The sequence below is a fragment of the Dendrobates tinctorius genome, unplaced genomic scaffold (assembly GCF_039654945.1).
Source record: "Dendrobates tinctorius isolate UK_male_01 unplaced genomic scaffold, ASM3965494v1 ptg000073l, whole genome shotgun sequence".
Classification (NCBI taxonomy): domain Eukaryota; kingdom Metazoa; phylum Chordata; class Amphibia; order Anura; family Dendrobatidae; genus Dendrobates; species Dendrobates tinctorius.
The window spans coordinates 34,773,657-34,797,172 of record NW_027361741.1 but is presented as its reverse complement, the minus strand read 5'-3'; the positions used below and the strand labels follow the sequence as shown (position 1 = coordinate 34,797,172).

The window sequence follows — 23,516 nt, the reverse complement described above, 5'->3', positions numbered from 1 at the left end:
TGCTTTCTACTAGTCATTCACACTGCTTTTGGGTGACATTATGCCACTCCTGGTACAAAAATGTAAGCAGTTCTTCTTTATTTGATGGCTTGTGACGATCCATCTTCTTCTTAATTACATTCCAGAGGTTTTCAATGGGGTTCAGGTCTGGAGATTGGGTTGGCCATGAAAGGGATTTGATGTGATGGTCCTTCATTCAGACATTGATTGACCTAGCTGTGTGGCATGGCGCATTGTCCTGCTGTAAAAACCAGTCCTCAGAGTTAGGGAACACTGCCTGAGCAGAAGGAATCAACAGTTTTTCCAGGATAGCCTTGCATGCAGCTTGACTCATACATCCTTTGCAAAGATTAATCTGCCCAATTCCAGCCTTGCTGAAGCATCCCCAGATCATCACCGATCCTCCAACAGATTTCACAGTGGGTGCAAGACACTGTGGCTTCTACACCTCTCCAGGTCTCCGTCTAACCATTAGATGACCCAGTGTTGGGCAAAGCTGAAAATTAGACTCATCAGAGAAGATTACCATACTCCAGTCCAATCCTTATGGTCTTTGACAAGCTTCAGCCTGGCTCTCCTTTGCTTTTCATTGATGAGAGGCTTTTTTCTACCTTTACATGACTTGAACCCTGCCTCTAGGAGTCTGTTACGAACTGTTCTTGCCGTGCACTTCACCCCAGCTGCCATTTGCCATTCCTTTTGTAGGTCACTTGATGTCATCCTGCGGTTGCTGAGTGACATTCAAATAAGATGACGGTCATCCCGGTCAGTTGGGAGTCATTTTTGTCCTCTGCTGGTCTGTAGCTTTGTTGTCCCCAATATATGCTGCTTGACCTCATTGTAATGGAGTGCCATCAAATAAATTTTAAGGATGGAGGCAACATGACGCTCACTTTATCCCTCTGCTAGTAAAGCCAGAATTGAACCCTTCTTTTCCTCACTCAAGACGTTTCTTTTCAACTCCTTTGGCATGGTTAAAAGTTATTTTTTCATTCCTATTACTTTTAGGATATTACTAGCACTTGTTTTGCCATCCAGCTTGTCCTATTACAAGAGGATTGTGAACACCACAGCAGGGTTTTTTATACTTCACTTTGTTAAATAAGATTTGGCTCAGGTGATCACCTTATCAGAAGCACATTAAGTAGAACGAGGTGTATTCAGGTTGGAATTCAACTGACACTGGAATGGAATGGCTGTCAGACATGTAGAGAAGCTAATTTTTATAAAACTGTACAGTGGTCTCTTAGTTTTTGCCAGAGCTGTACAATATGAAGCCCCACATAGCCTCCTATATACAGGCACTCATCCCATACACACATGAAAGAAGAAAAAACACATACCTCGCTCCCGTTCCCTAAGCAGAACTGGAACAGCCATAGGGCCAGATGTGGCCTGTGGGCCGCTATTTGCCCAGGTCTGCTCTAAAGAATGAACATATTAATTTCTATGTAAAAACGACTTCCTGTCCACGAGGATGTTTTAACCACTTGAGATTTCCAAATAAGCAAAGAGGTCAAAGTGACTTAATCATTCTTCTGGCAGGTTCTGCTATGAAGACGCTCCATAGTTACAGCACAAGTCAATGAGAAGGCTAAAAAGAACACACATCTTTTTCAGCATATCGTGAGAGTTATTGGTTAAAAAAAGAAATGTTAGAAGTTCCTTAATTGCTGAATGGAGTTTAAAAAAAAATCCAAAAAGCACCAGTACTAAAGGTGTCTCCAAAACATTGAAATAACGCCAAAGAAGATGACAGCGGTCGTCCAAAATAACATTCGGAAACAACTGAAAAACAGTAAAAAAAAGAGGCTTTAGGTTTGCAAAACATCACAGAAAAAGAGAGCTTCCTGAAGTGTATTCGGCTAGGAAAATGCACGGTTTTGGCAGCCTGAAGACACCATGTGCACATACCCTAGTACACATTCAGTGATCTGGAGTCGTCTCCATGTCTCGTTGTAATAAACAATTATAAAACGTGAAGATAAACAAGTGAATAAATGTCTTCATGCTTAGGCCGGTTTCACATTAGCGCTTTTTAAGCGCACGCACGGCCGGGGGTAGCTCCGCCCCCGAGCCGGCTCTCTGCCCGGCGTGCCCGCCCCTTGCTTGTAGCGCCGCCTCCTAGCGCACAGCGGCGCCTGCGATCGGCGCACCCTATCTTTAGCATAGGGTGCGCAGATCGTGCGCAGGCCGTGCGCTAGTTGCGCTTTGACCTGCGCTGCGCACTTTTGACGGTGCGCCATGCGCGCCAAAATCCGAAAAGTTTGATTTTGGCGCGCATGGCGCACCGTCAAGAGTGCGCAGCGCAGGTCAAAGCGCAACTAGCGCACGGCTTGCGCACGATCTGCGCACCCTATGCTAAAGATAGGGTGCGCCGATCGCAGGCGCCGCTGTCCGCTAGGAGGCGGCGCTACAAGCAAGGGGCGGGCACGCCGGGCAGAGAGCCGGCTCGGGGGCGGAGCTACCCCCGGCCGTGCGTGCGCTTAAAAAGCGCTAATGTGAAACCGGCCTTACAGGGAAGGTTCTCGGGTATATGTGAATGCTGCGTTTTACTGAATCAGCAAAGAGAATGAGATTTCTGAAATCTCTGGCACATGCTCTTTATTATTTTCCTTGCAGATTTAAACCTTCAAATTGTTTTTTTCAAATCTGCAAAAATGTCAATTCTTTCAGTGGGTTTGCAATGTGTTTCACCCAAATGAATGGGAAATACATAGCGTTTCTACTTTTACCTGGGAGGAGCAGTTTACCCTGAAGGTAAACTATCAGGGCTAGAAGAGAAGCTGCCTGCCGAGCCTGGAGGTCATTCTCCTGACACAGGCGAACAGTTCTCTAGCAGCATGGCAGGGATGAAGCTGCTGCTGTCCGCTCTGCTCATAGGGCTCTGTGCCTATTACTTTTACAGCACAGAGACCAAAACTCCGGGTGAGTAGATTAATATTCTGTTTACGGTTTTAACATGTTGTAGATGGAGTTTCTGCATTCATATTCAAGCTTACTACATGAGAAATATAATAAATAGTGTAGTGTAAGGGATTGTACAACATAGCTAAATGGGGATGTGCAGTAGGGTTCAAAATAATAGCAATGTTCAAAAAAGAGTTAATCACAAGAACTTTATACTAGTTTTTATTTCCAGCATTGGGAACATTGCTCACGGTTTTCTAATTCAAAACATGAAGAGAAATGTATATAATTTTTAACTACTTTAAAGAAAATAACAAAAAACGAGCATCAGACTGTTCTAAAAAACAGCAGTGTCTGCATTTGATTGCTACCTCAAATAGGTGGCACTAGAGTTCTAGTCCTCTTCCTCTCTGAAGAGACAATTTGCATAATTAGCATATTTCCCAGAGGAGCATTGCGGCTTTAAGTCTCCTCACCTCGACATGCTTAGCATGTCATTCTCCGCACGGAGAAATTATACTTCTTGGATATCGGTCAGACGCCTCTCTAACACCCAAACCAGATCTCCCACTTTGCACTGATGAGGGGCAGTACCCCGAAACACAGTGTCTGCAAATGGAGATTCTGGCTTGGCTTTTATCCTAAGTCATGTAACTAGGCTCAACATTGACTTTTAGGATTGCTACCTCCAATAGGTGGCACTAGAGTTCTAGTCCTCTTCCTCTCTGAAGAGACAATTTGCATAATTAGCATTTGTCTTTACAAACTCACAATATGTACATTTTTGTGGATTTAGCATTCCTGCAAAACACTAACCTAATATTTAGTTGCATACCCACAGTTTTCTTAGAAGTGCGTCACATCTACTGTATGTTGCATAGAGTCAACCAACTTCTGGCACCTGTCATCTGTTATTCCAGCCCAGATGTTTAGACTATATCCCACAATTATCCCATAACCTCAATTTTGTGGGACTAAAACCAAGATTTGTTTACTGGTGTGTTTAGGGTCATTGTTTTGTTGAAACACCCATTTCAAGGGCATATCCTCTTCATTGTAAGGTTACATGACCTCTTCAAGTATTTTAATAAATGCAAGCTGGTCCATGATTCCTGGTATGCGGTAAACAGGTCCGGCACCATAGTAAGAGAAACATGCCCATATCATGCTGTTTGCACCATCCTTCACTGTTGTCAGAGTGTACTGTGGCTTGAATGCAGAGTTTGGGGGTCATCATATGAACTGTCTATGGTCCTTGGACCCAAAAAGAAAAAGTTTTCTTTCATCAGTCCACAAAATGTTTCTCCACTTCTTTTTAGGCCAGTTGATTAGAGATGGGTGAACTCGAACAGTAAAGTTCGGTTTCCACAGACTTTGCCAGGAAGTCCATGTTACTGTTCGGGTTTGGCTGCTCGAACACCGGTTGTTTGTTGTGCTGTCATGTGCATGACAAACACCACTTCTGATTGGCGGTGAAATCTTCCCCGCTGGTCAGAGAGCCATGGTTCCCATGCTGTCAAAAGACAGCGTGAGCACCCTGCTGTGATCGGAGGTATAAGGGCCCCGTCACACATAGCGACTCACCAGCGATCCCGACAACGATATCAACGTGTCAGGATCGCTGGTGAGTCGCTACATGATCGCTGGTGAGCTGTCAAACAGACAGCTTCACCAGTGATAAGGACCAGAGACGCCGAGCGCGTGGCGTCGCTGTGTACTTTAGTTACCAGCGCGCTGATGCAGGGAGCTGGTAACTAAGGTACACATCGGATTTCTAAGGGACGTGCGTCACTTAGAAACCTGATGTGTACCTTAGTTACCAGCTCCCTGCATCAGCGCGGTGGTAACTAAGGTACACAGAGGGTTTCTAAGCACAGCGCAGTGCTTAGAAACCCTGCGTTTACCTTAGTTACCAGCTGATTGCTGGTCTCCCGCTTGTCACATGCAGCGATGCGTGCTGGCCAGCGACCAAAAAAATGTCCAGGGCTTTCCTACAGCGATCAGCGATACCGGCAGGGGGGCCGGTCGCTGATGGCTGTCACACACAGCGATCTCGCTGGTGAGATTGCTGTTACGTCACAAAACTTGTGACTCAGAAGTGATCTCGCTAGCGAGATCGCTATATGTGGCGGGGCCCTAAAGTTTACCTCAGGTCACTGATGTCAGCTGATGGGACTACCACTCCCATCATCCGACGCCTGCTGCCACTAATAACAGCGATAGCAGAAGTAGCTGATTTGAGTATTCATTAAAACTCACAGCTGGGGGCTGCAACTCTCAGCTGTCAGCTTCAACAAGGCTGGTAATCAAGAATAGAGGTGTCTAGAGTTGAGCGACTTTGGTCAGATTGGGTTTCATGAAACAAAATTTGTTTCAAATGAAACTGGTCCGACTAGGGCAAAAAAAGTCGGAGTTTCGTCCGAAACCCGACCCCAATGCAAGTCAATGGGGAATAAAAGTCGTCATTGAGTGGATGAGAAGATGCAAACAGTTAATTCCTAACACAGTGGCTGCAAGCGAACACCAACATTTGCTATAGAAAAAGTGAACGCAGAAAGGATTGCATTAGTAGGTACTCAAGAGTGAAGTGTATGTTCCCTCAGGGAAGAGTTTGGAGGAAACACCAGGTCACATAAAATGCCCAGGATGGCAGTGAATGTTAGAAGTTGACATATGAATCTGTAGCAAGATGGATGTTCGGTACAGCGAGCTGGCTTGTAGCTGGCAATACAAAAGACCAGATCCGAGTAAAGTAGTCGAGAGACCAGATTCTAGTAAATGAGATGACAGACCAGATCCAAGTAAAGACTCGAGACAGACCAGAGCCGGGAATGCTGACCAGAGCGGGCAGAATCAGAGCAGAGACAGAGAGACGACTATGCCACAGCAGAAGGATGTTCGTGTGAGCCATCGCTTCCAGTGTAGATGTACGGTACAAAGGGGAGACCGGGGTCTTGCTTCAGGGAATGAAAGTGGCTAATGTGACGAGTGTTATGAGTAACTCACTCATTTGGGACTTGCAGCCTAGTGGGTAGTATCTTTGACTCCCATTAGGACCTGTGTGATGTTTTATGTTGCCTAGAGAGTGATGATGGTAACGGGCCCAGTAGTCACAGTGACGACCTTTAGGTTGGGATATTAGGACTAAGACATCACTAACAATAACAGTTATTTAATGGTAATAATATGCGAGGGTTGATATGTGTCCCCCAGGATGCGGACAGAGTCATATTAAATCCGCTGGAGCACCTTGTGTTTACAGCAGAACGAATGTGAATCACAAGGCAAAATAAAAGTGCGGATTGGGTCCTATTAATAGACCCGTTCAGATTTTTAGGAAAACTTCTCAAGGGCTTTTATTTTTAGAGGGATTTGCAGGTTTGGTAGTGGGGCTAATCCCTCTCTCCACTCTGGGTTTTGGTAGTGGTTCTATGGCCACGACTCCATTTAAATCTCTCAGTTTGGCCTTTGGTGTGTCAGTTTGGAGTTTTCAAGCTGCAGAGCAGGAGGCTTTGTGCAACCCAGGACTCTGTGAAGCTAACACAGAGCCAGGGACTTCAAGTCAGCTGATACACCCAAGAGACACGGCAGTGCCATTGTCCACGGCAACAGGTTTTGAACACGGACTGTATTTGTGGAAACTCGACTGCCATCTGGAGGATACCCCTCCTGTTATGTGAGTCTGAGAATAAAGACGCTGTTTATATTGAACTTTCTGTGGTCCCTGCCTGTCTGTCGCACTGAACCAACCCCACTGCACTACAATAGAAAGATAGAGTGTAAATCGCAGTGTGCCAATATCCTGTTCATCTGTATTCTTCTTGTAACATGACTTGTTTAATTTTCACCGTTTGTGCTATTCCCTGTTATTGTGCCGAAGGCACCCCTTTGATTGTGTTGCTCAAATAAATAATTGTTGGTTTAAGCACCACTGTCTCCTCATTGTTTGCGCTGTTACATCCCTTGTACCTGTTAACACTTGCACAACCCTCTGTCAAAAGCTGGCACCTGATCTTTAAGGGGTTAATAAACAATTTGGCTTTCTGAAGCATACCCAGTTTAGGTGTCAGTGAATTATTTTATTTCAAGGTAACATGTCATCAGGTTTTAATACCCTGAGCTAAAGTCATATACAGGTTCTTCTCACAAAATTAGAATATCATCAAAAACGTAATTTATTTCAGATCTTCAGTACAAAATGTGAAACTCGTATAGAGTCATTACAAACAGAGTGATCTATTTCAAGTGTTTATTTCTATTAATGTTGATTATTATGGCTTACAGCCAATGAAAACCCCAAAGTCATTATCTCAGTAAATTATAATACTTTATAACTTCAGCTTGAAAAATAATTTTAAAATCTGAAATGTTGGCCTACTGAGATGTAGCTCAATACTTGGTCGGGGCTCCTTTTGCATCAATTACTGCATCAATGCAGTGTGGCATGGAGGCGATCAGCCTGTGGCACTGCTGAGGTGTTATGGAAGCCCAGGTTACTTTGATAGCAGCCTTCAGCTCATCTGAATTGTTGGGTCTGGTCGCTCTTATCTTCCTCTTGACAATAGATTCTCTATGGGGTTAAGGTCAGGTGAGTTTGCTGGCCAATCAAGCACGATGATACTGTTGTTTTTAAACTAGGTATTGGTAATTTTGGAAGTGTGGACAGGTGCCAAGTTCTGCTGGAGAATGAAATATCCATCTCCAAAAAGCTTGTTGGCAGAGGGAAGCATGAAGTGCTCTAAAAGTTCCTGGTAGACGGCTGCATTGCCTTTGGACTTGATAAAACACAGTGGACCTACACCAGCAGATGACATGGCTCCCCAAACTATCACTGATTGTGGAAACTTCACACTATACCTCAAGTAGCTTGGATTGTGTGCCTCTCCACTCTTCCTCAAGACTCTAGAACCTTGATTTCCAAATGAAATAAAAAAATTACTTTCATCTGAAAACAACACCTTGGACCACTGAACAACAGTCCAGTTCTTTTTCTCCTTGGCTCAGGTAAGACGCTTATGGCATTGTCTATTGGCCATGAGTGGCTTGACACAATGAATGCGACACTTGTAGCCCATATCCTGGATACGTCTGTGTGTGGTGGCTCTTGAAGCAATGACACCAGCAGTAGTCCACTCCTTGTGAATCTCCTCCAAATTTTTGAATGGCCATTTCTTAACAATCCTTTCAAAGCTGCAGTTATCCCAGTTGCTTGTTCACCTTTTTCTACCACACTTTTTCCTTCCACTCAACTCTCCATTAAAATGCTTGGATACAGCACTCTGAACAGCCACGTTCTTTAGCAATGACCTTGTGTGGCTTACCCTCCTTGTGAAGTGTGTCGTCAGTGACTGCCTTCTGACCATATTTCAAGTCAGCAGTCTTCCCCATGATTGTGGAGCCTATGGAAAACAGATTAAGGGACCTTTTTAATTTCTTAGGAAGCCTTTGCAGGTTTTTGTGTTAATTATTCTAATTTACTGAGATAATGACTTTTGGGTTTTCATTGGCTGTAAGCCATAATCATCATTAGCAGAAATAAACACATGAAATAGATCACTCTGTTTGCAATGACTCTATACAATATATCAGTTTCACTTTTTGTATTGAAGAACTGAAATAAATTAACTTTTTGATGATATTCTAATTTAGTGAGAAGCACTTGTAAATAACATTAGTTTGGGGGTATAAACACCTGATGACAGGATCCCTTTAATGACATTTTTATCCAATCATCCACACTTCATGACTATCCATTAGTCCTATGTAATTATGGTTCCTATTGGTTAGATGTTTCGGCTCTTTCTTAGCTTTTCTATGTGTAGATCCCATTGCATTGTGCTGATTTCTTACAGTTGAAAACTGTTCCGGCCATTTCATTTTCATAATTTCTTTGATGCATATTCTATTTTCAAGGCATATTGCTTTAAGTTTTCTATCCTGATTGTTTAATTCCCCTTTGGACTACCTATTCATTTTAGTTTCATAAACTTCCCATTTTGTTTGCTAGTCTATAATTTCATACTCAGGATTGAGCAGGGGCGGGCACTGACAGCTTGGGGCCCCTGTGCAAGAAATTTGTCTGGGCCCCCTTCCTTTTATGGTGACAAAGCTACATATATACTGTATATATAGCCACACACACATACATGTATATATATTACATAGTCTCCTTTATTATGAATATTGCTGTCCCTTACACAGTGCCCTTTCTTGTCATGTACAGTACCGTCCCTTACATATTGGATTATATAGAGCCCTGTTTTTTATTACATACTGTCCTGTCTTGTTAGCTGTATAATGCAATGATGGCTGATGGAACATGGGAAAGCTTCCTTTCTAATGGAGGAGCTGATGGACTGGTAGTCTAATCACCGGCTCCTCGATCAGCAGTCATTTTATATCTAAAAAGAGAGGGGACTATGTAATAAAAGAGGGCGCTGTGAATAACAAAATTAACAAGAATACACTATGTAAGAGACAGCACTATACATAACAGCAGAGGAAGCTATATAATAAGGGACGGCACCATATATAACTAGAAAGGATGGTACGTAATAAGAGACGGTGTTATACATAATAAAAGAGGAAACTATGTAACTAAGGATGGTGTTATACAGAATAAGTGAGTACAATATATGCTAAGGGACTGCGTTATACATAATAAGTATGTATACTATATGCTAAGGGACTGTGTTATACATAATAAGTACGTACACTATATGCTAAGGGACTGTGTTATAAATAAGTGTGTACACTATATACTAAGGGACTGTGTTAGACATAGTAAGTGAGTATACTATATACTAAGGGACCGTGTTAGACATAATAAGTGAGTACACTATATACTAAGGGACTGTGTTAGACATAATAAGCGATAATGTCTTCCTCCCCCCGTTCCTAAGGCCATTATGAGTCCCCCTTCCTCCCATCCCAATCCCCCACACCCCTCATTGTCCTCCTCCCCCCGCATCCCATTATTGTCCTCTCCCCACACCATAATTGCCCTCTTCACCACCTCCATCATTTTATTCTCCCCCACTACTATCTTTGCTTTCTCCCCCACCACTCCCATCCTTGCCCATTCCACCACCTCCATCATTTCCTCCTCCTCCACCACCCCCATTATTTCCCTTCCACCACTACCATCATTGCATTCTCCCCCACCACCCACATCATCATTTCTTTTTCCCCACCACCCCATCATTGCCCTTTCCACCACCTCCATCATTGCCTTCTCCCCTACCACCCCATCATGGCCTTCTCCCCATCACCCCCATCATGGCCTTCTCCCCATCACCCCCATCATGGCCTTCTCCCCATCACCCCCATCATGGCCTTCTCCCCATCACCTCATCATGGCCTTCTCCCCATCACCCCATCATTGTCTTCTTCTCCACCTATGCACACACACACATACATACATACATACACACACGGCACCTCTCACCTGTCCGCAACATCACCGGCGCCTGCGCTTTCTCACTCTGGCACAGCGGCTAACTGGCTGCTGAATGATGACGTCATCCAACGGCACTGCTCTCCGTGTCAGACCACGCCCATTTCACTATTAGTCACACCCATGTCCATTCCCCAACCACACCCATTTAGTACTGCTGATCACACTGACTGGTACTGAGGGCACAGTGGCTAACATTATGGGCACAGTGGCTGGTACTGTGGGCACACTGACTGGTACTGAGGAATAGAAAGAAAGAACTGAGTGAGAAAAAAGAAAACAGAGAAAGAAAGAGAGGAGAGAGAGAAAGAGAGAGAGAAAGAAAGAAAGAGGGGAAAGAAAGAAAGAACAGAGAGAAAGAAAGAAACAGAGAAAGAAAGAGCAGAGAAAGAAAGGACAGAAAAAAAGAACAGAGAGAGAGAAAAAAAGAAAGAGGGGAAAGAAAGAAAGAACAGAGAGGGAGAGAGAAAGAAAGAGAGGAAAGAAAGAACAGAGAAAGAAAGAAAAAAAGAGGGGAAAGAAATAAAGAACAGAGAGAGAAAGAAAGAGAAAGAAATGGAAAAGAAAGAAAGAACTGAGAAAGAAAGAAAGATAGGGGAAAGAAAGAGCAGAGATATAGTCAGAAAAAAAGAAAGAAACAGAGAGAAAGAAAACGAAAGAAAGAACAGAGAAAGAAAGAGGGGACAGAAAAAAAGAAAAGAGAAAAAATGAAAGAGGGGAAAGAAAGAAAGAACAGAGAGGGAGAGAGAAAGAAAGAGTGGAAAGAAAGAACAGAGAGAAAGAAAGAAACAGAGAGAGAAAGAAAGAAAGAACAGAGAGAGCAAAAGAAAGACAGAAAGAAAGAAAGAAAGAAAGAAAGAAAGAGGGGAAAGAAAGAACAGAGAGCAAGAAAGGGGAAAGACAGAAAGAAGAGAGAGAAAGAAAGAAACAGAGAGAGAAAGAAAAAAGAAAGAAAGAAGAGAGATAGAGAGAAAGAAAGAAACAGAGAGAGAAAGAAAGAAAGAGCAGAGAGAAAGAAAGAGGGGACAGAAAAAAAGAACAGAGAGAGAGAGAAAAAAGAAAGAAGGGAAAGAGAACAGAAAGGGAGAGAGAAAGAAAGAGGGGAAAGAAAGAAAGAAAGAACAGAGCCAAAGAAAAAACAGAGAGAGAGAAAGGAAGAGGGGAAAGAAAGAAAGAACAGAGAGAGAGAAAGGAGAGAGAGAAAGAAAGAGAGGAAAGAAAGAAAGAACACAGAGAGAGAGAAAGAAAAAAAAGTAAGATTAGAGAGAGAAAGAAAGAAAGATTCCATAAAGATACTATAGCAGCCCGGCTCCCATTGTAGTGCCCACTTGAGCCTCCCGTTGCAGGACATATCATGATCCACTCACATGGCCGACATTCCCGAGTCCAAGGCGATCCCACTGTCCGTGCTGTGGGAGGAGGACACGGTGATGGATCTGAAGCATTCCCTGAAGTTCCTCCATGGCTCCGTCACAATCTCCGCCTAAAATTACCTCATTTCCGGTCAGCTTCTAGCACGTGACTTCCGGTGGAACGTCACGTGCGAATTTTAAAGTGCTCCTTGGAGCTCCGCCGTGTACTCCTGTGTCCACGGGAAAAATAAGCTCCCGGCCGGGGCAGACTCTCTCTCAAATTCGGTACTGTCCCACTGGATCTGGGACGGTTGGGAGGTATGAATGCTCCCCACCATACACCTTGTACACGCATGGCTCCACACACCTCATACACACATGGTTCCGCTTGGTATGCCTTGTACACACACGGCTCCGCTCCGCACACCTCGCACACACACGGCTCCACTCAGTACACACATGGCTCCACTCCGTACACCTTGTCCACACTTGGCTCCACTTCGTAGACCTCTCTGCTCCGTACACACACGGCTCCGCTTCGTACACCAAATACACACGCGGCTCCGCTCCGCACACCTCGTACACGCGCGGCTCTGTTCCGTACACCTCATACACACGCGGCTCTGCTCCGTACACCTTGTACACACACGGCTCTGCTACATCCACCCTGTAAACCCCTCCTGACCCCGCACATAAACTTCCCCATCCAGCATGAAGACAACAAGCACAGCAGAGTCTTGCACACACCGAGGCCCCTGATCATGTGACCCCTGACTCCTCCCCTCCAGTGACAGGTCCTGTGCGCACAGAACAGCGCAGCGACGTCATTGCTGGGATTTATCAGTGAGTTGCTGCGGTGGCCGGTGGGTCTCTGGGAGGGCGAGGATGGGGTCGGTGCATGGGGGCGTGCAATGCGGGAAAAATAAGCTCCCGCCCGCGACAGTTGGGAGGTATGCATTAGCCGCCCTGCAGGGGCCCCCTGGAGCCTCTGGGCCCCGATGCAGATGCATCGGTTGAACTAGCGATATGTCTGCCCATGGGATTGAGTGATTCCATGTTTTTTTTCTGACTAGATCTGGAAAAATCTATAATGATAATGAAACTAATTTACTGTACTTTTATTTGTTACACAAAGCAAAATTGTTCAGATATTACCAGACTTTTTATGTCATGTTTATGATTTCTATATTCGTAAGGCTAATTTCACACGACAGTATAAAAAACCCCCAGAAATCGTCCAATTTTCATTTATAAAAAATGACTGATTTTTCATCTGTATTCTTATCCGTTTGGCATCAATTTTTATACATCAGCAATAAATGTAATTTAAAACCGTTTCCTATGTCAGGAATTGCAATATATCTGTAAAAAATGGATGCTATACAGTTGATCCATATGGGATCATATTTTTTTGCACACCCATAGACTTGAATAGACAATCTTATAAAAATATTCAATTTGTTTCATTCAGACATTTGATTCGTGTGAAAAAAATTGTCATCTGAACAGTCACCTTACCATATAAATAAGATATATTCATTTGGGATTCTATCATTTTTTATCAAATGTTGAATTATGGACACTGGTGAGCAAGGTTCCACCTGTAATTTGTGTAACTTTGCTTCTTCTAGAAATGGTAAAAGGGAAGAGAGTACTAGTGACTGGATCAAGTACAGGAATTGGAGAGCAAATTGCATACAGATTTTCAGAAATGGGGGCTCATGTTATGCTCACTGCCAGAAGGGCTAAGCAACTACAGGAGGTATGTTTATATAGCTTCAACTTTTGATGTATAATTACATGTAACACTATTATCATATGAGTATCGTAAGCAAACCAGACCCACCGGGAACATCCATGCCCCACCGGGAACATCCATGCAGGAATCTGAGCGTCAGGTGTCATTATCGCTTTTCTAGTTAAACCAACCTGAAGTTAAGGTCAGCAGTCACCTAAGATAGTCTGTCCAAATTAAAATGCTGATTCACGTAACAGAACATTTTTGCTTTTTTTCCCTGTCAATAGCCTTGAAATTTTTTTGGTATTTTAGGTGGCAAAGAAGTGTTTGGAATTAGGAGCAGCATCTGCCGGTTATGTGGTAGCCGATATGGAAAATGTGACTTTAGCTCAGAACGTGGGCCAAGAAGCAATTAAACAATTAGGTAAAATTGTTTTTTATTTAAATGCCAATCAGGAGAATTTACTTTGTATGGTTAACAATGTAAAGACAATCTACCATGCTTTAGTCTTAGCTTTTATTACATCATAGATAACCCATAATTCAAAATATGATTCTGTCACCACATTTGTCTTATGTAAACTATTAATATGGAAAAAAACAACTGAAGACAGATAAAGAACATCACTAAGGCACAGCTACTCACATGTGGAGACAAAACCCTCTGAGTCCACTACACATAGGCGGTCTAGAATCGGTTGTCATGGTGCTTGCAAGAAACCACATGTATAGAAGCCAAAATCCAAAGGGAAAAAAGTTGCAGCACTCACCAGATGAGTTAAAAAACCACAGTCCTTTATTGAACCATCAGAAGTATGGACAAGGTTTACACAGGCTAGATACGTGCAGGCATGCAGTGAAAACCTTGTCCATACTTGTGATGGTTCAATAAAGGTCTGTGGTTTTTTAACTCATCCGGTGAGTGCTGCACCTTTTTTCCCTTTGGATTTTGGAAACTATTAATATGGGCATAGAGGTTAACCCCTTTACCCCCAAGGGTGGTTTGCACGTTCATGACCTCGCCAATTTTTACAATTCTGACCACTGTCTCTTTATGAGGTAATAACTCTGAAATGCTTCCATGAATCCCGGTGATTCTGACACTGTTTTCTCGTGACATATTGTACTTCATGTTAGTGGTAAAATTTCATTCATATAACTTATGTTTATTTGTGAAAAAAATGGAAATTTGGTGAAAATTTTGAAAATTTCGCAATTTTCCAACTTTGAATTTTTATGCCCTTAAATCACAGAGATACGGCACACAAAAAACTTAATAAGTAACATTTCCCACATGTTTACTTTACTTTTTTGTTAGGAAGTTATAAGGGTTAAAAGTTGACCAGCGATTTCTCATTTTTACACCATTTTATTTTTATGGACCACATCACATTTGAAGCCACTTTGAGGGGTCTATATGATAGAAAATATCCAAAAGTGACACCATTCTAAAAACTGCACCCCTCAAGGTGCTCAAAACCACATTCAAGAAGTTTATTAACCTTGCAGGTGCTTCACAGGAATTTTTTGAATATTAACTTTTTTCTCAAAAAAAATATTTCAGGTTCAATTTTTTTTATTTTACCAAGGGTAAAAGGAGAAATTGGACTGGAAAAGTTATTGTGCAATTTGTCCTGAGTATGCTGATACCTGATATGTGGGGGGGAACCACTGTTTCGGCGCATGGCAGAGCTCAGAAGGGAAGGAGCGTCGTTTGACTTTTTCAATGCAAAATTGGCTGGAATTCTGTTCGGACGCCATGTCACGTTTGGAGAGCCCCTGATGTACCTAAACAGTGGAAACCCCCCACAAGTTTTGGAAACTAGACCCCCCAAGGAACTTATCTAGATTTGTGGTGAGAACTTTGAACCCACAAGGGCTTCACAGAAGTTTATAACGTACAGCGGTACAATTAAAAAATCATATTTTTTCCACAAAAATGATCTTTTCACCCCCAATTTTTATTTTCCCAAGGGTAACAGGACCCTAAAAGTTATTGTGCAATTTGTCCTGAGTACGCTGATACCCCAAATGTGGGTGTAAACGACTATTTGAGCGCATGGCAGAGCTCGGAAGGGAAGCAGCGCCATTTGACTGTTTTGGCTGGAATTGAGATCAGACACTATGTCGCGTTTGGAAAGCCCCTGATGTACCAAAACAGTGGAAACCCCCCACAAATGACACCGTTTTGGAAACTAGACCCCCCAAGGAACTTATCTCTATGTTTGGTGAGAACTTTGAACCCCCAAGGGCTTCACAGAAGTTTATAACGTACAGCCGTACAATTATAAAATCATATTTTTTCCACAAAAATGATCTTTTCTCCCTCAATTCTTACTTTCCCAAGGGTAACAGGACCCTAAAAGTTATTGTGCAATTTGTCCTGAGTAAGCTGATACCCCATATGTGGGGGTAAACCACTATTTGGGCGCATGGCAGATCTTGGAAGGGAAGCAGCGCCATTTGACTTTTTTGGCTGGAATTGAGATCTGACACCATGTCGCGTTTGGAAAGACCCTGATGTATCTAAACAGTGGAATCCCCCCACAATTGACCCCATTTTGGAAACTAGACCTCCTAAGTAACTTATCTAGATGTGTGGTGATGCACTTTGAACTCCCCCAGTGCTTCACAGAAGTTTATAACGCCGGGCGTGAAAATAAAAAAATCGTATTTTTTCCACAAACATGATCATTTAGTCCCCATTTTTTTTTATTTTCCCAAGGGTACCAGGAGAAAGTGGACCCCAAAAGTTGTTGTCCAATTTGTCCTGAGTACACTGATACCCCATATGTGGGAGAAAACTACTGTATGGGCACACGTCGGGGCTCGGAAGGGAAGTAGTGACGTTTTGGAATGCAGACTTTGATGGAATGGTCTTCGGGTGTCATGTTGCCCTTGGAGAGCCCCTGATGTACCTAAACAGTGGAAACCCCACAAATGACTCCATTTTGGAAACTAGACCCCCTAAGGAACTTATCTAGATGTGTGGTGAGCACTTTGAACCCCTAAGGGCTTCACAGAAGTTTATAATGCCCGGGCGTGAAAATAAAAAAATCATATTTTTTCCACAAACATGATCATTTACTCCCCAATTTTTTTATTTTCCCAAGGGTACCAGGGGAAAATGTACCTCGAAAGTTGTTGTCCAATTTGTTCTAAGTACCCTGATACCCCATATGTGGGAGAAAACTACTGTATGGGCCCACGTCGGGGCTCGGAAGGGAAATAGTGACGCTTTGGAATGCAGACTTTGATGGAATGGTCTGCGGGTGTCATGTTGCCTTTGAAGAGCCCCTAATGTACCTAAACAGTGGAAACCCCCCACAAATGACACCATTTTGGAAACTAGACCCCCTAAGGAACTTATCTAGATGTGTCGTGAGCACTTTGAACCCCCAAGGGCTTCACAGAAGTTTATAACGCCCGGGCGTGAAAATAAAGAAATCATATTTTTCCCACAAAAATGATGTTTTTGCCCCCAATTTTTTATTTTCCTAAGGGCAACAGGAGAAATAGGACTCCAAAAGTTGTTTTGCAATTTGTCCTGAGTAGGCTGATACCCCATATGTGGAGGTAAAACACTGTTTGGGCGCATGGCAGAGCTTGGAAGGGAAGGAGCACCATTTGACTTTTTCAACGCAGAATTGGCTGGAATTGAGATCAGACGCCATGTTGCATTTGGAGAGCACCTGATGTGCCCAAACAGTGGAAACCCCCAATTCTAACTCCAACCCTAACCCCAACACACCCCTAACCATAGCTCAGCCCTAACCCTAGCCCTAGCCCTACCCTAGCCCTAACCCTAGCCCTAACCCTAATGGGAAAATGGAAATAAATACATTTCTTTTAATTTTATTATTTTTCCCTAACTAAGGGGGGTGATAACGGGGGGTTTGATTTACTATTTATGGCGGTTTTTATTTTTGGCAGCTGTCACACGCTAAAAGACGCTTTTTATTGTAAAAATTGTTTTTGCATCACCACATATTGAGAGCTATAATTTTTTCGTATTTCGACCCACTGAGTTATGTGAGGTCGTATTTTTTGCGGGACGAGTTGACGTTTTTATTGGTATCATGTTCGGGCACATGACATTTTTTGATCGCTTTTTATTCCAATTTTTGGGATGCAGAATGAACAAAAACCAGCGTTTCATGAATTTCTTTTGGGCGGTGCGTTTACACCATTCCGCGTGCGGTAAAATTGATACAGCGGTTTTATTCTTCAGGTCAGTGCGGTTACAGCGATACCTCATTTATGTCATTTTTTTATGTTTTGGCGCTTTTATGCAATAAAAACAATTTTATATGAAAAATAATTCTTTTTGCATCGCTTTATTCCGTGAGCTGTAACTTTTTTATTTTTTCTCTGATGATGCTGTATGGCAGCTCATTTTTTGCGGGACAAGATGATGTTTTCAGCAGTACTAACGATATTTATATGCGTCTTTTTGATCGCGCGCTATTGCACTTTTTGTTCGGCAGTATGATAATAAATCATTATTTTTTGCTTCGTTTTTTATTTTTATTTTTTAAGGGGTTCGCTAAAGGGGTTAACTAATGGGACACTTTTATAGGGCAGGTCGTTACGGACGCGGCGATACTAAATATGTGTACTTTTATTGTTTTTGGGTTTTTTTATTTCCAAAAAATTAATTTATTAGGGAATATTTTTTTTAAATTTATTTAGCGATTTTTAAAAAATTATTTGTACACTTTTTTTTTAATTTATTAGGTTGTCCCGGGGGGACATCACTGTCCTGTGACAGATCGCTGATCTGTCACATCACAGATCACTGTGACAGATCAGAAATCTGTCACAGGCAGTGTGCAGGTTTCCTCCTTGCCTGCGCTTTGCAGGCACTGAGGAAGCCAGCTCCCTGCAGGCCCCCGAAGGTCCCCGTTGCCATCTTGGATCCGGGGACCTGCAGGGAAAAAGCCCACCGCAGCAGCGCTGCACATTGCGCTGCTGTGGGGGCTCAGGGAAGCACGGAGGGAGCCCCCTCCCTGTCGATGCTTCCCTTTAACCCCCGGTACACCGCGATCGTATTTGATCGCGGTGTGCAAGTGGTTAACGTGTCGGGGTCGGTCCGTGACCGCCCCTGACACATAGTGCCGGGTGTCAGCTGTGATAATCAGCTGACACCCGGCTGCGATCAGTGGCGCTCACCACGTGGGCGCCGCTGATCGCGCTAGACGTACTATCCTGTCCATGGGCATAGGGGCCCGGGTCCCATGGATGGGATAGTACGTCTGATGTCAGAAAGGGGTTAAAGACTGTTGAAAAACAGTCCAACTTGTATGCGTCATATCAGATGCCTTGTTGAGAAATCATCTTTTATCTATATATATAAAACTGAATGTATGTATGTGTGTATGTGTGTATCACCAACCAATCACAAAGCATCTTTCATTTCACCAGAGCTGTAAGAAGCTCAGCTGTGATTGGTTGCTATGAGCAACAGTTTTCCTTGCAACCAATCACTGAGCATCTTTCATTTCACCAGAGATGTTTAAAAGAACCTGAGCTGTGATTGGTTGCTATGAGCAACAGTTTTCTCACTCCACGACAACACCTCAGCAGACACTGACAGGGTGGGAGAAATCTAGCATCCCCGGAAACATAAGATCGCAGCCATTGTCTGCCCCCCAGAAAGGAGCAGAGACCGCATGACAGAAATGAATCAACCTCCTATGCCCATATCCCCATCACACATCCTCCATCCCATAGGCACATCTTCCCTCTTAAAGGGATCATTGGTATGGAAGTCAGGGCAAATCCATCCATCGCTTTGGTTCTGACCCCAGGCCTCTCTTAAAGAGATCCCTGGTATGGAAGTTAGGACCGTTCCACTCAGATATGTGGTTCTGACCCCAGGGTCTCTTAAAGGGATCATTGGTATAGAAGTTAGGGCAATTCCGCTAAGCACTCTGGTTCTGACCCCAGGCCCCTCTTAAAGGGATTCCCGGTACGGAAGTGAGGGCAAATCCACTCTGCGCTTTGGTACTGACCCCATGCCTCTCTTAAAGGGATCGTTGATATGGAAGTCAGGGCAAATCCATCCAGTGCTTTGGTTTTGACCCCAGGCCTCTCTTAAAGAGATCCTCGGAATGGAAGTCAGGACAATTGCCTTCAAGTGCTCTGGTACTGACCCCAGGCCTCTATTAAAGGGATCATTGGTATGGAATTCATGGCAAATCCATCCAGTGCTTTGGTTTTGACCCCAGGCCTCTCTTAAAGGGATCATTGGTATGGAAGTTATGGCAATTCAACTCAGTGCTCTGGTTCTGATCCCAGGCCCCTCTTAAAGGGATCCCTGGTATGGAAGTGAGAGCAAATCTACTATGCACTCTGATTCTGACCCCAGGCCCCTCTTAAAGGGATCTCCGGTATGGAAGTGAGGGCAAATCCACTCTGCGCTTTGGTACTGACCCCAGGCCTCTCTTAAAGGGATCTCTGGTATGGAAGTTAGGGTAAATCCCTCAGCACTCTGATTCTCCCCAGGCTTCCTTTAAAGGGATCCCCGGTATGGAAGTTAGGACCGTTCCACTTAGAGCTCTGGTTCTAACCCCAGGCTGACGGGATGATGTGGGATATTGGGGGTGGTAGTCCAGTGGCTCTGGCTGACGGGATGATGTGGGATATTAGGGGTAGTAGTCCGGTGGCTCTGATGGAATGATGTGGGATATTAAGGGTAGTAGTCCGGCGGTTGTGATGGGATGATGTGGAATATTAGTGGTAGTTGTCCGGTGGCTCTGGCTGACGGGATGATGTGGGATATTAGGGGTAGTGGTCCGGTGGCTCTGACAGGATGATGTGGGATATTAGGGGTAGTAGTCTGGTGGCTCTGACGGGATAATGTGAGATATTAGGGGTAGTAGTCCGGTGGCTCTGATGATGATGTGCGACATTAGTGGTAGTAGTCCAGTGGCTCTGGCTGGCGGGACGATGTGGGATATTAGGGGTAGTAGTCCGGTAGCTCTGGCTGAAGGGATGATGTGGGATATTATAGTGAATGTGGCTATGCGGAGTGGGTGGGAATATACACTCAGCTTTATATATATATATATATATATATATATAGATATAATCATTATAATTTGTTATAACTAACCGTAGTTAGTTACCATGCCCGGGCAGCGCCGGGCTCTTCAGCTAGTCACTTTATATAAATGACCTCTTCCAGGCTCTGGGGACGACACTGTCCAGAAGATAACTCTTCCTCCAGAGATTATTTTACATGAATGAGAGCTACCAGTGTGATGTGTACTGGCCCCTCTCTGCACCCCTGATTTCACTGCAGTGTTGTGTGTGATTATAATTGACACATATGCAGGTTCCTCTCAGCTTCAGCTTCCATCTGCAGGCAGACAAGGCTACAATATTGTTGCAATACAGCAGAGTTCAGAGAAAAGCAAAAAATGTGTTTGCAAAAAGACAAAGTTCATTTCTCCTGTTCTGTGTTAGTTACTTGTCTCACACTGTTAAGTCCCCCTTCTATTAATAATTACCTCTGGAGGCAGAGTTATCTTCCAGACCACATCCCCTATTAATGTGGGAAAAATGTGAGTGTCATGTGTATATGTGGTGAACTCCGCAAGTGTCCAACAGTAGAAGTTTCATTTTTTATGCCCTACAGAGAAATTAAACATGTGGTGGGGGTGGTTAAGACACTTCTGTACGGGGCTGTCCTGGGAAGGGATTTTTCCCTCTTCTGGTCTCTGTGGAAAAATAAAATTAACCCTCCCCAGGCAAGTATTTTTCTGGGGCAGAGCCCAAAGATCCTGACACAGGGGTTCCTGACATAGGGGTCACCCCTTTAGTGAAAGAGTGTGAACCTGATAGGTTTAACCTAGAGGTGATGGCAGGAGAGGTTGAGGAGACCCTGACAATCCCCGAGCTGTAATTGCCCCAGGGACTTCCTTTGGGACTTCCTTTGGGACTACCCAGCTCCAGGATCCTACACTGACCCGGGCATTGGAAAGAGTAATCGAGGTATATGGGGTGGCTCAGCAACCGTGTGCGGAGATGGAGTTCCCACGTATGGCAATCAACCAAGGTTGATAAATTACAGGACGAGGTGCTAGAACAACTTATAGTGCCCCAATCCTACCATCGGTTGGTGCTTGAAATGGCTCACACCCACATGCTGGGAGGGGACTTAGAGGCCAAAAAGGCACAGGAGCGCATATTGCAGCTTTTTTTTTGCCTGGGATCTACGCTGAGGTGCAGAGGTTCTGTGAAACCTGTCCTGAGTGCTAACCTCACCAATTGCAAACCCATTACCTACCCATTATAGAGGTACCTTTTGAGGGGATTGCAATGAATCTGGTAGGGCTGATAGTAAAATCCGCCCGGGGCCACTAACACATATTAGCGGTACCTGGAGGCCATTCCGCTTCAGCACACCTTGGCTGGCTAAACTTATGGCCCAGGAGTTGTCTGCCATGTTCTGTCGCCTTGGACTACCAAAGTAGATCCTTACTGATCAGGGGACTCCATTTATGTCCAAGGTGACGAAGGAACTGTACAAGCTCTTCAAGATAAAGCAGTTGCGCACGTTGGTGTACCACCCCTAGGTCAATGGATAAGTCAAGCGCTCATGTAAAAACCCTCATGTCCATGTTAAAGAAGGTAGTTTCCAAGGATGGAAGGGATTGGGACATGTTGTTGCCCTACTTGATGTTCGCCATTTGCGAGTTGCCGCACGTGGCCAATATGCAGGACCAGATCGCAGCAGTCATGCCTATCGTAAAGGAGCATTTGGTGGATGCTCAGGCGGTGCAGAGCCGCTCATATAACAGGCCACAGTACACTCCTTTAATGCAGGAGATTGAGTTTTAGACTTGGTATCCACTGCCAAAAGTAAGTTTATGGCCAAGTGGCAAGGGCCAAATGAAGTTTGGGAAAAGGTTGGGGAGGTGAACTACCGAGTATACCAACCCGGGAAGAGAAAACCCAAACAGTTGTACCACATCAATCTGGTAAATGCGTGGAAGGACCAGGAGTGTATGCTGATGGATGTGACTCCAGAAGTATCATCTGGGGACCTTCCGATAGCATCCCAGGCAAAGGCCGAGAGAGCAGTAAAGATAGGAGATACTCTCTTGAAACTGCAGCGTCGAGAAGTTTGGTAATTAGTACAAGAGAACACGAATGTATTCTCGGAACTACCAGACCGCACCTCTGTCATCCAGCATGTCATTGTCACCGAGTGTCATGTAAGGGTATGAAGCCATACCGTGTGCCCAAGGCCTGAGGACATGCTATCGCGAGTGAGGTGAGGCAAATGCTCCAGCTAGGAGACATTGATGAGTCCCGCAGTGAGTGGGCTAGCCCCATTGTGCTAATCCCAAAGCCGGACGGATCATGACGGTTCTGTAATGACTTTCGTAAATTGAATGAGGTGTCAAAGTTTGACTTTGATCCAATGCCCTAGGTGGACAAGCTGATTGAGTGACTAGAGCAGGCCCAGTACTTTGCCATGCTCGATCTGACCAAGGGTTACTGGCACAAGCCTTTCATGGAGTTAGCAAAAGAGAAGACCGCCTTCATAACACTTGAGGGTCTGTACCACTATGTTGTCTTGCCCTTTGGACTACAAGGGGCACCAGCCATGTTCCAGAGGATGATGGACATAGTGCTAGAACCCCATCAGAAGTATATGTCAGTGTACTTGGAAGACATCATCATCTTTAGTACTGACTCTCATACCCATCATACCCACTTGTCCTGGGTAGAAGCAGTAGTGAATTCGCTCAGAGCTGTGAGCCTGACAGCAAATCCCAAGAAATGTGGGATAGGGCTCGAGGAAGCCCGGTACTTAGGATACGTGATCGGCCATGGGGTTATTAAACCCCAAATAAATAAACTCTAGGCCATACTGAACTGGCCCCGACCTATTACCACCAAGCAGGTGAGAGCGTTTCTCGGCATCGTTGGGTATTACCGGAGGTTTATACCTAATTTCTCTGGGAGAACAACACCCCAAACCGATCTCCTAAAGCGAAAGAAGTCGGTCATGGTGCGGTGGAACCGTAAAGCGGAGGAAGCATAC

General features: G+C 44.2%; 1 protein-coding gene across 1 annotated transcript in view; it reads left to right on the top strand.

Moving 5' to 3' along the window:
- Positions 1-2,785: 2,785 nt before the first annotated feature.
- The window catches only part of LOC141096234 (hydroxysteroid 11-beta-dehydrogenase 1-like protein A), a 64,918-nt gene continuing 44,187 nt past the window's right edge, over positions 2,786-23,516 (top strand). The window contains exons 1-3 of the mRNA XM_073582736.1: positions 2,786-2,928; positions 13,350-13,480; positions 13,769-13,880. Coding sequence (XP_073438837.1) covers positions 2,844-2,928; positions 13,350-13,480; positions 13,769-13,880 — 328 coding nt within the window. The 5' untranslated portion in view covers positions 2,786-2,843. The remainder of the gene's footprint in view (positions 2,929-13,349; positions 13,481-13,768; positions 13,881-23,516) is intronic.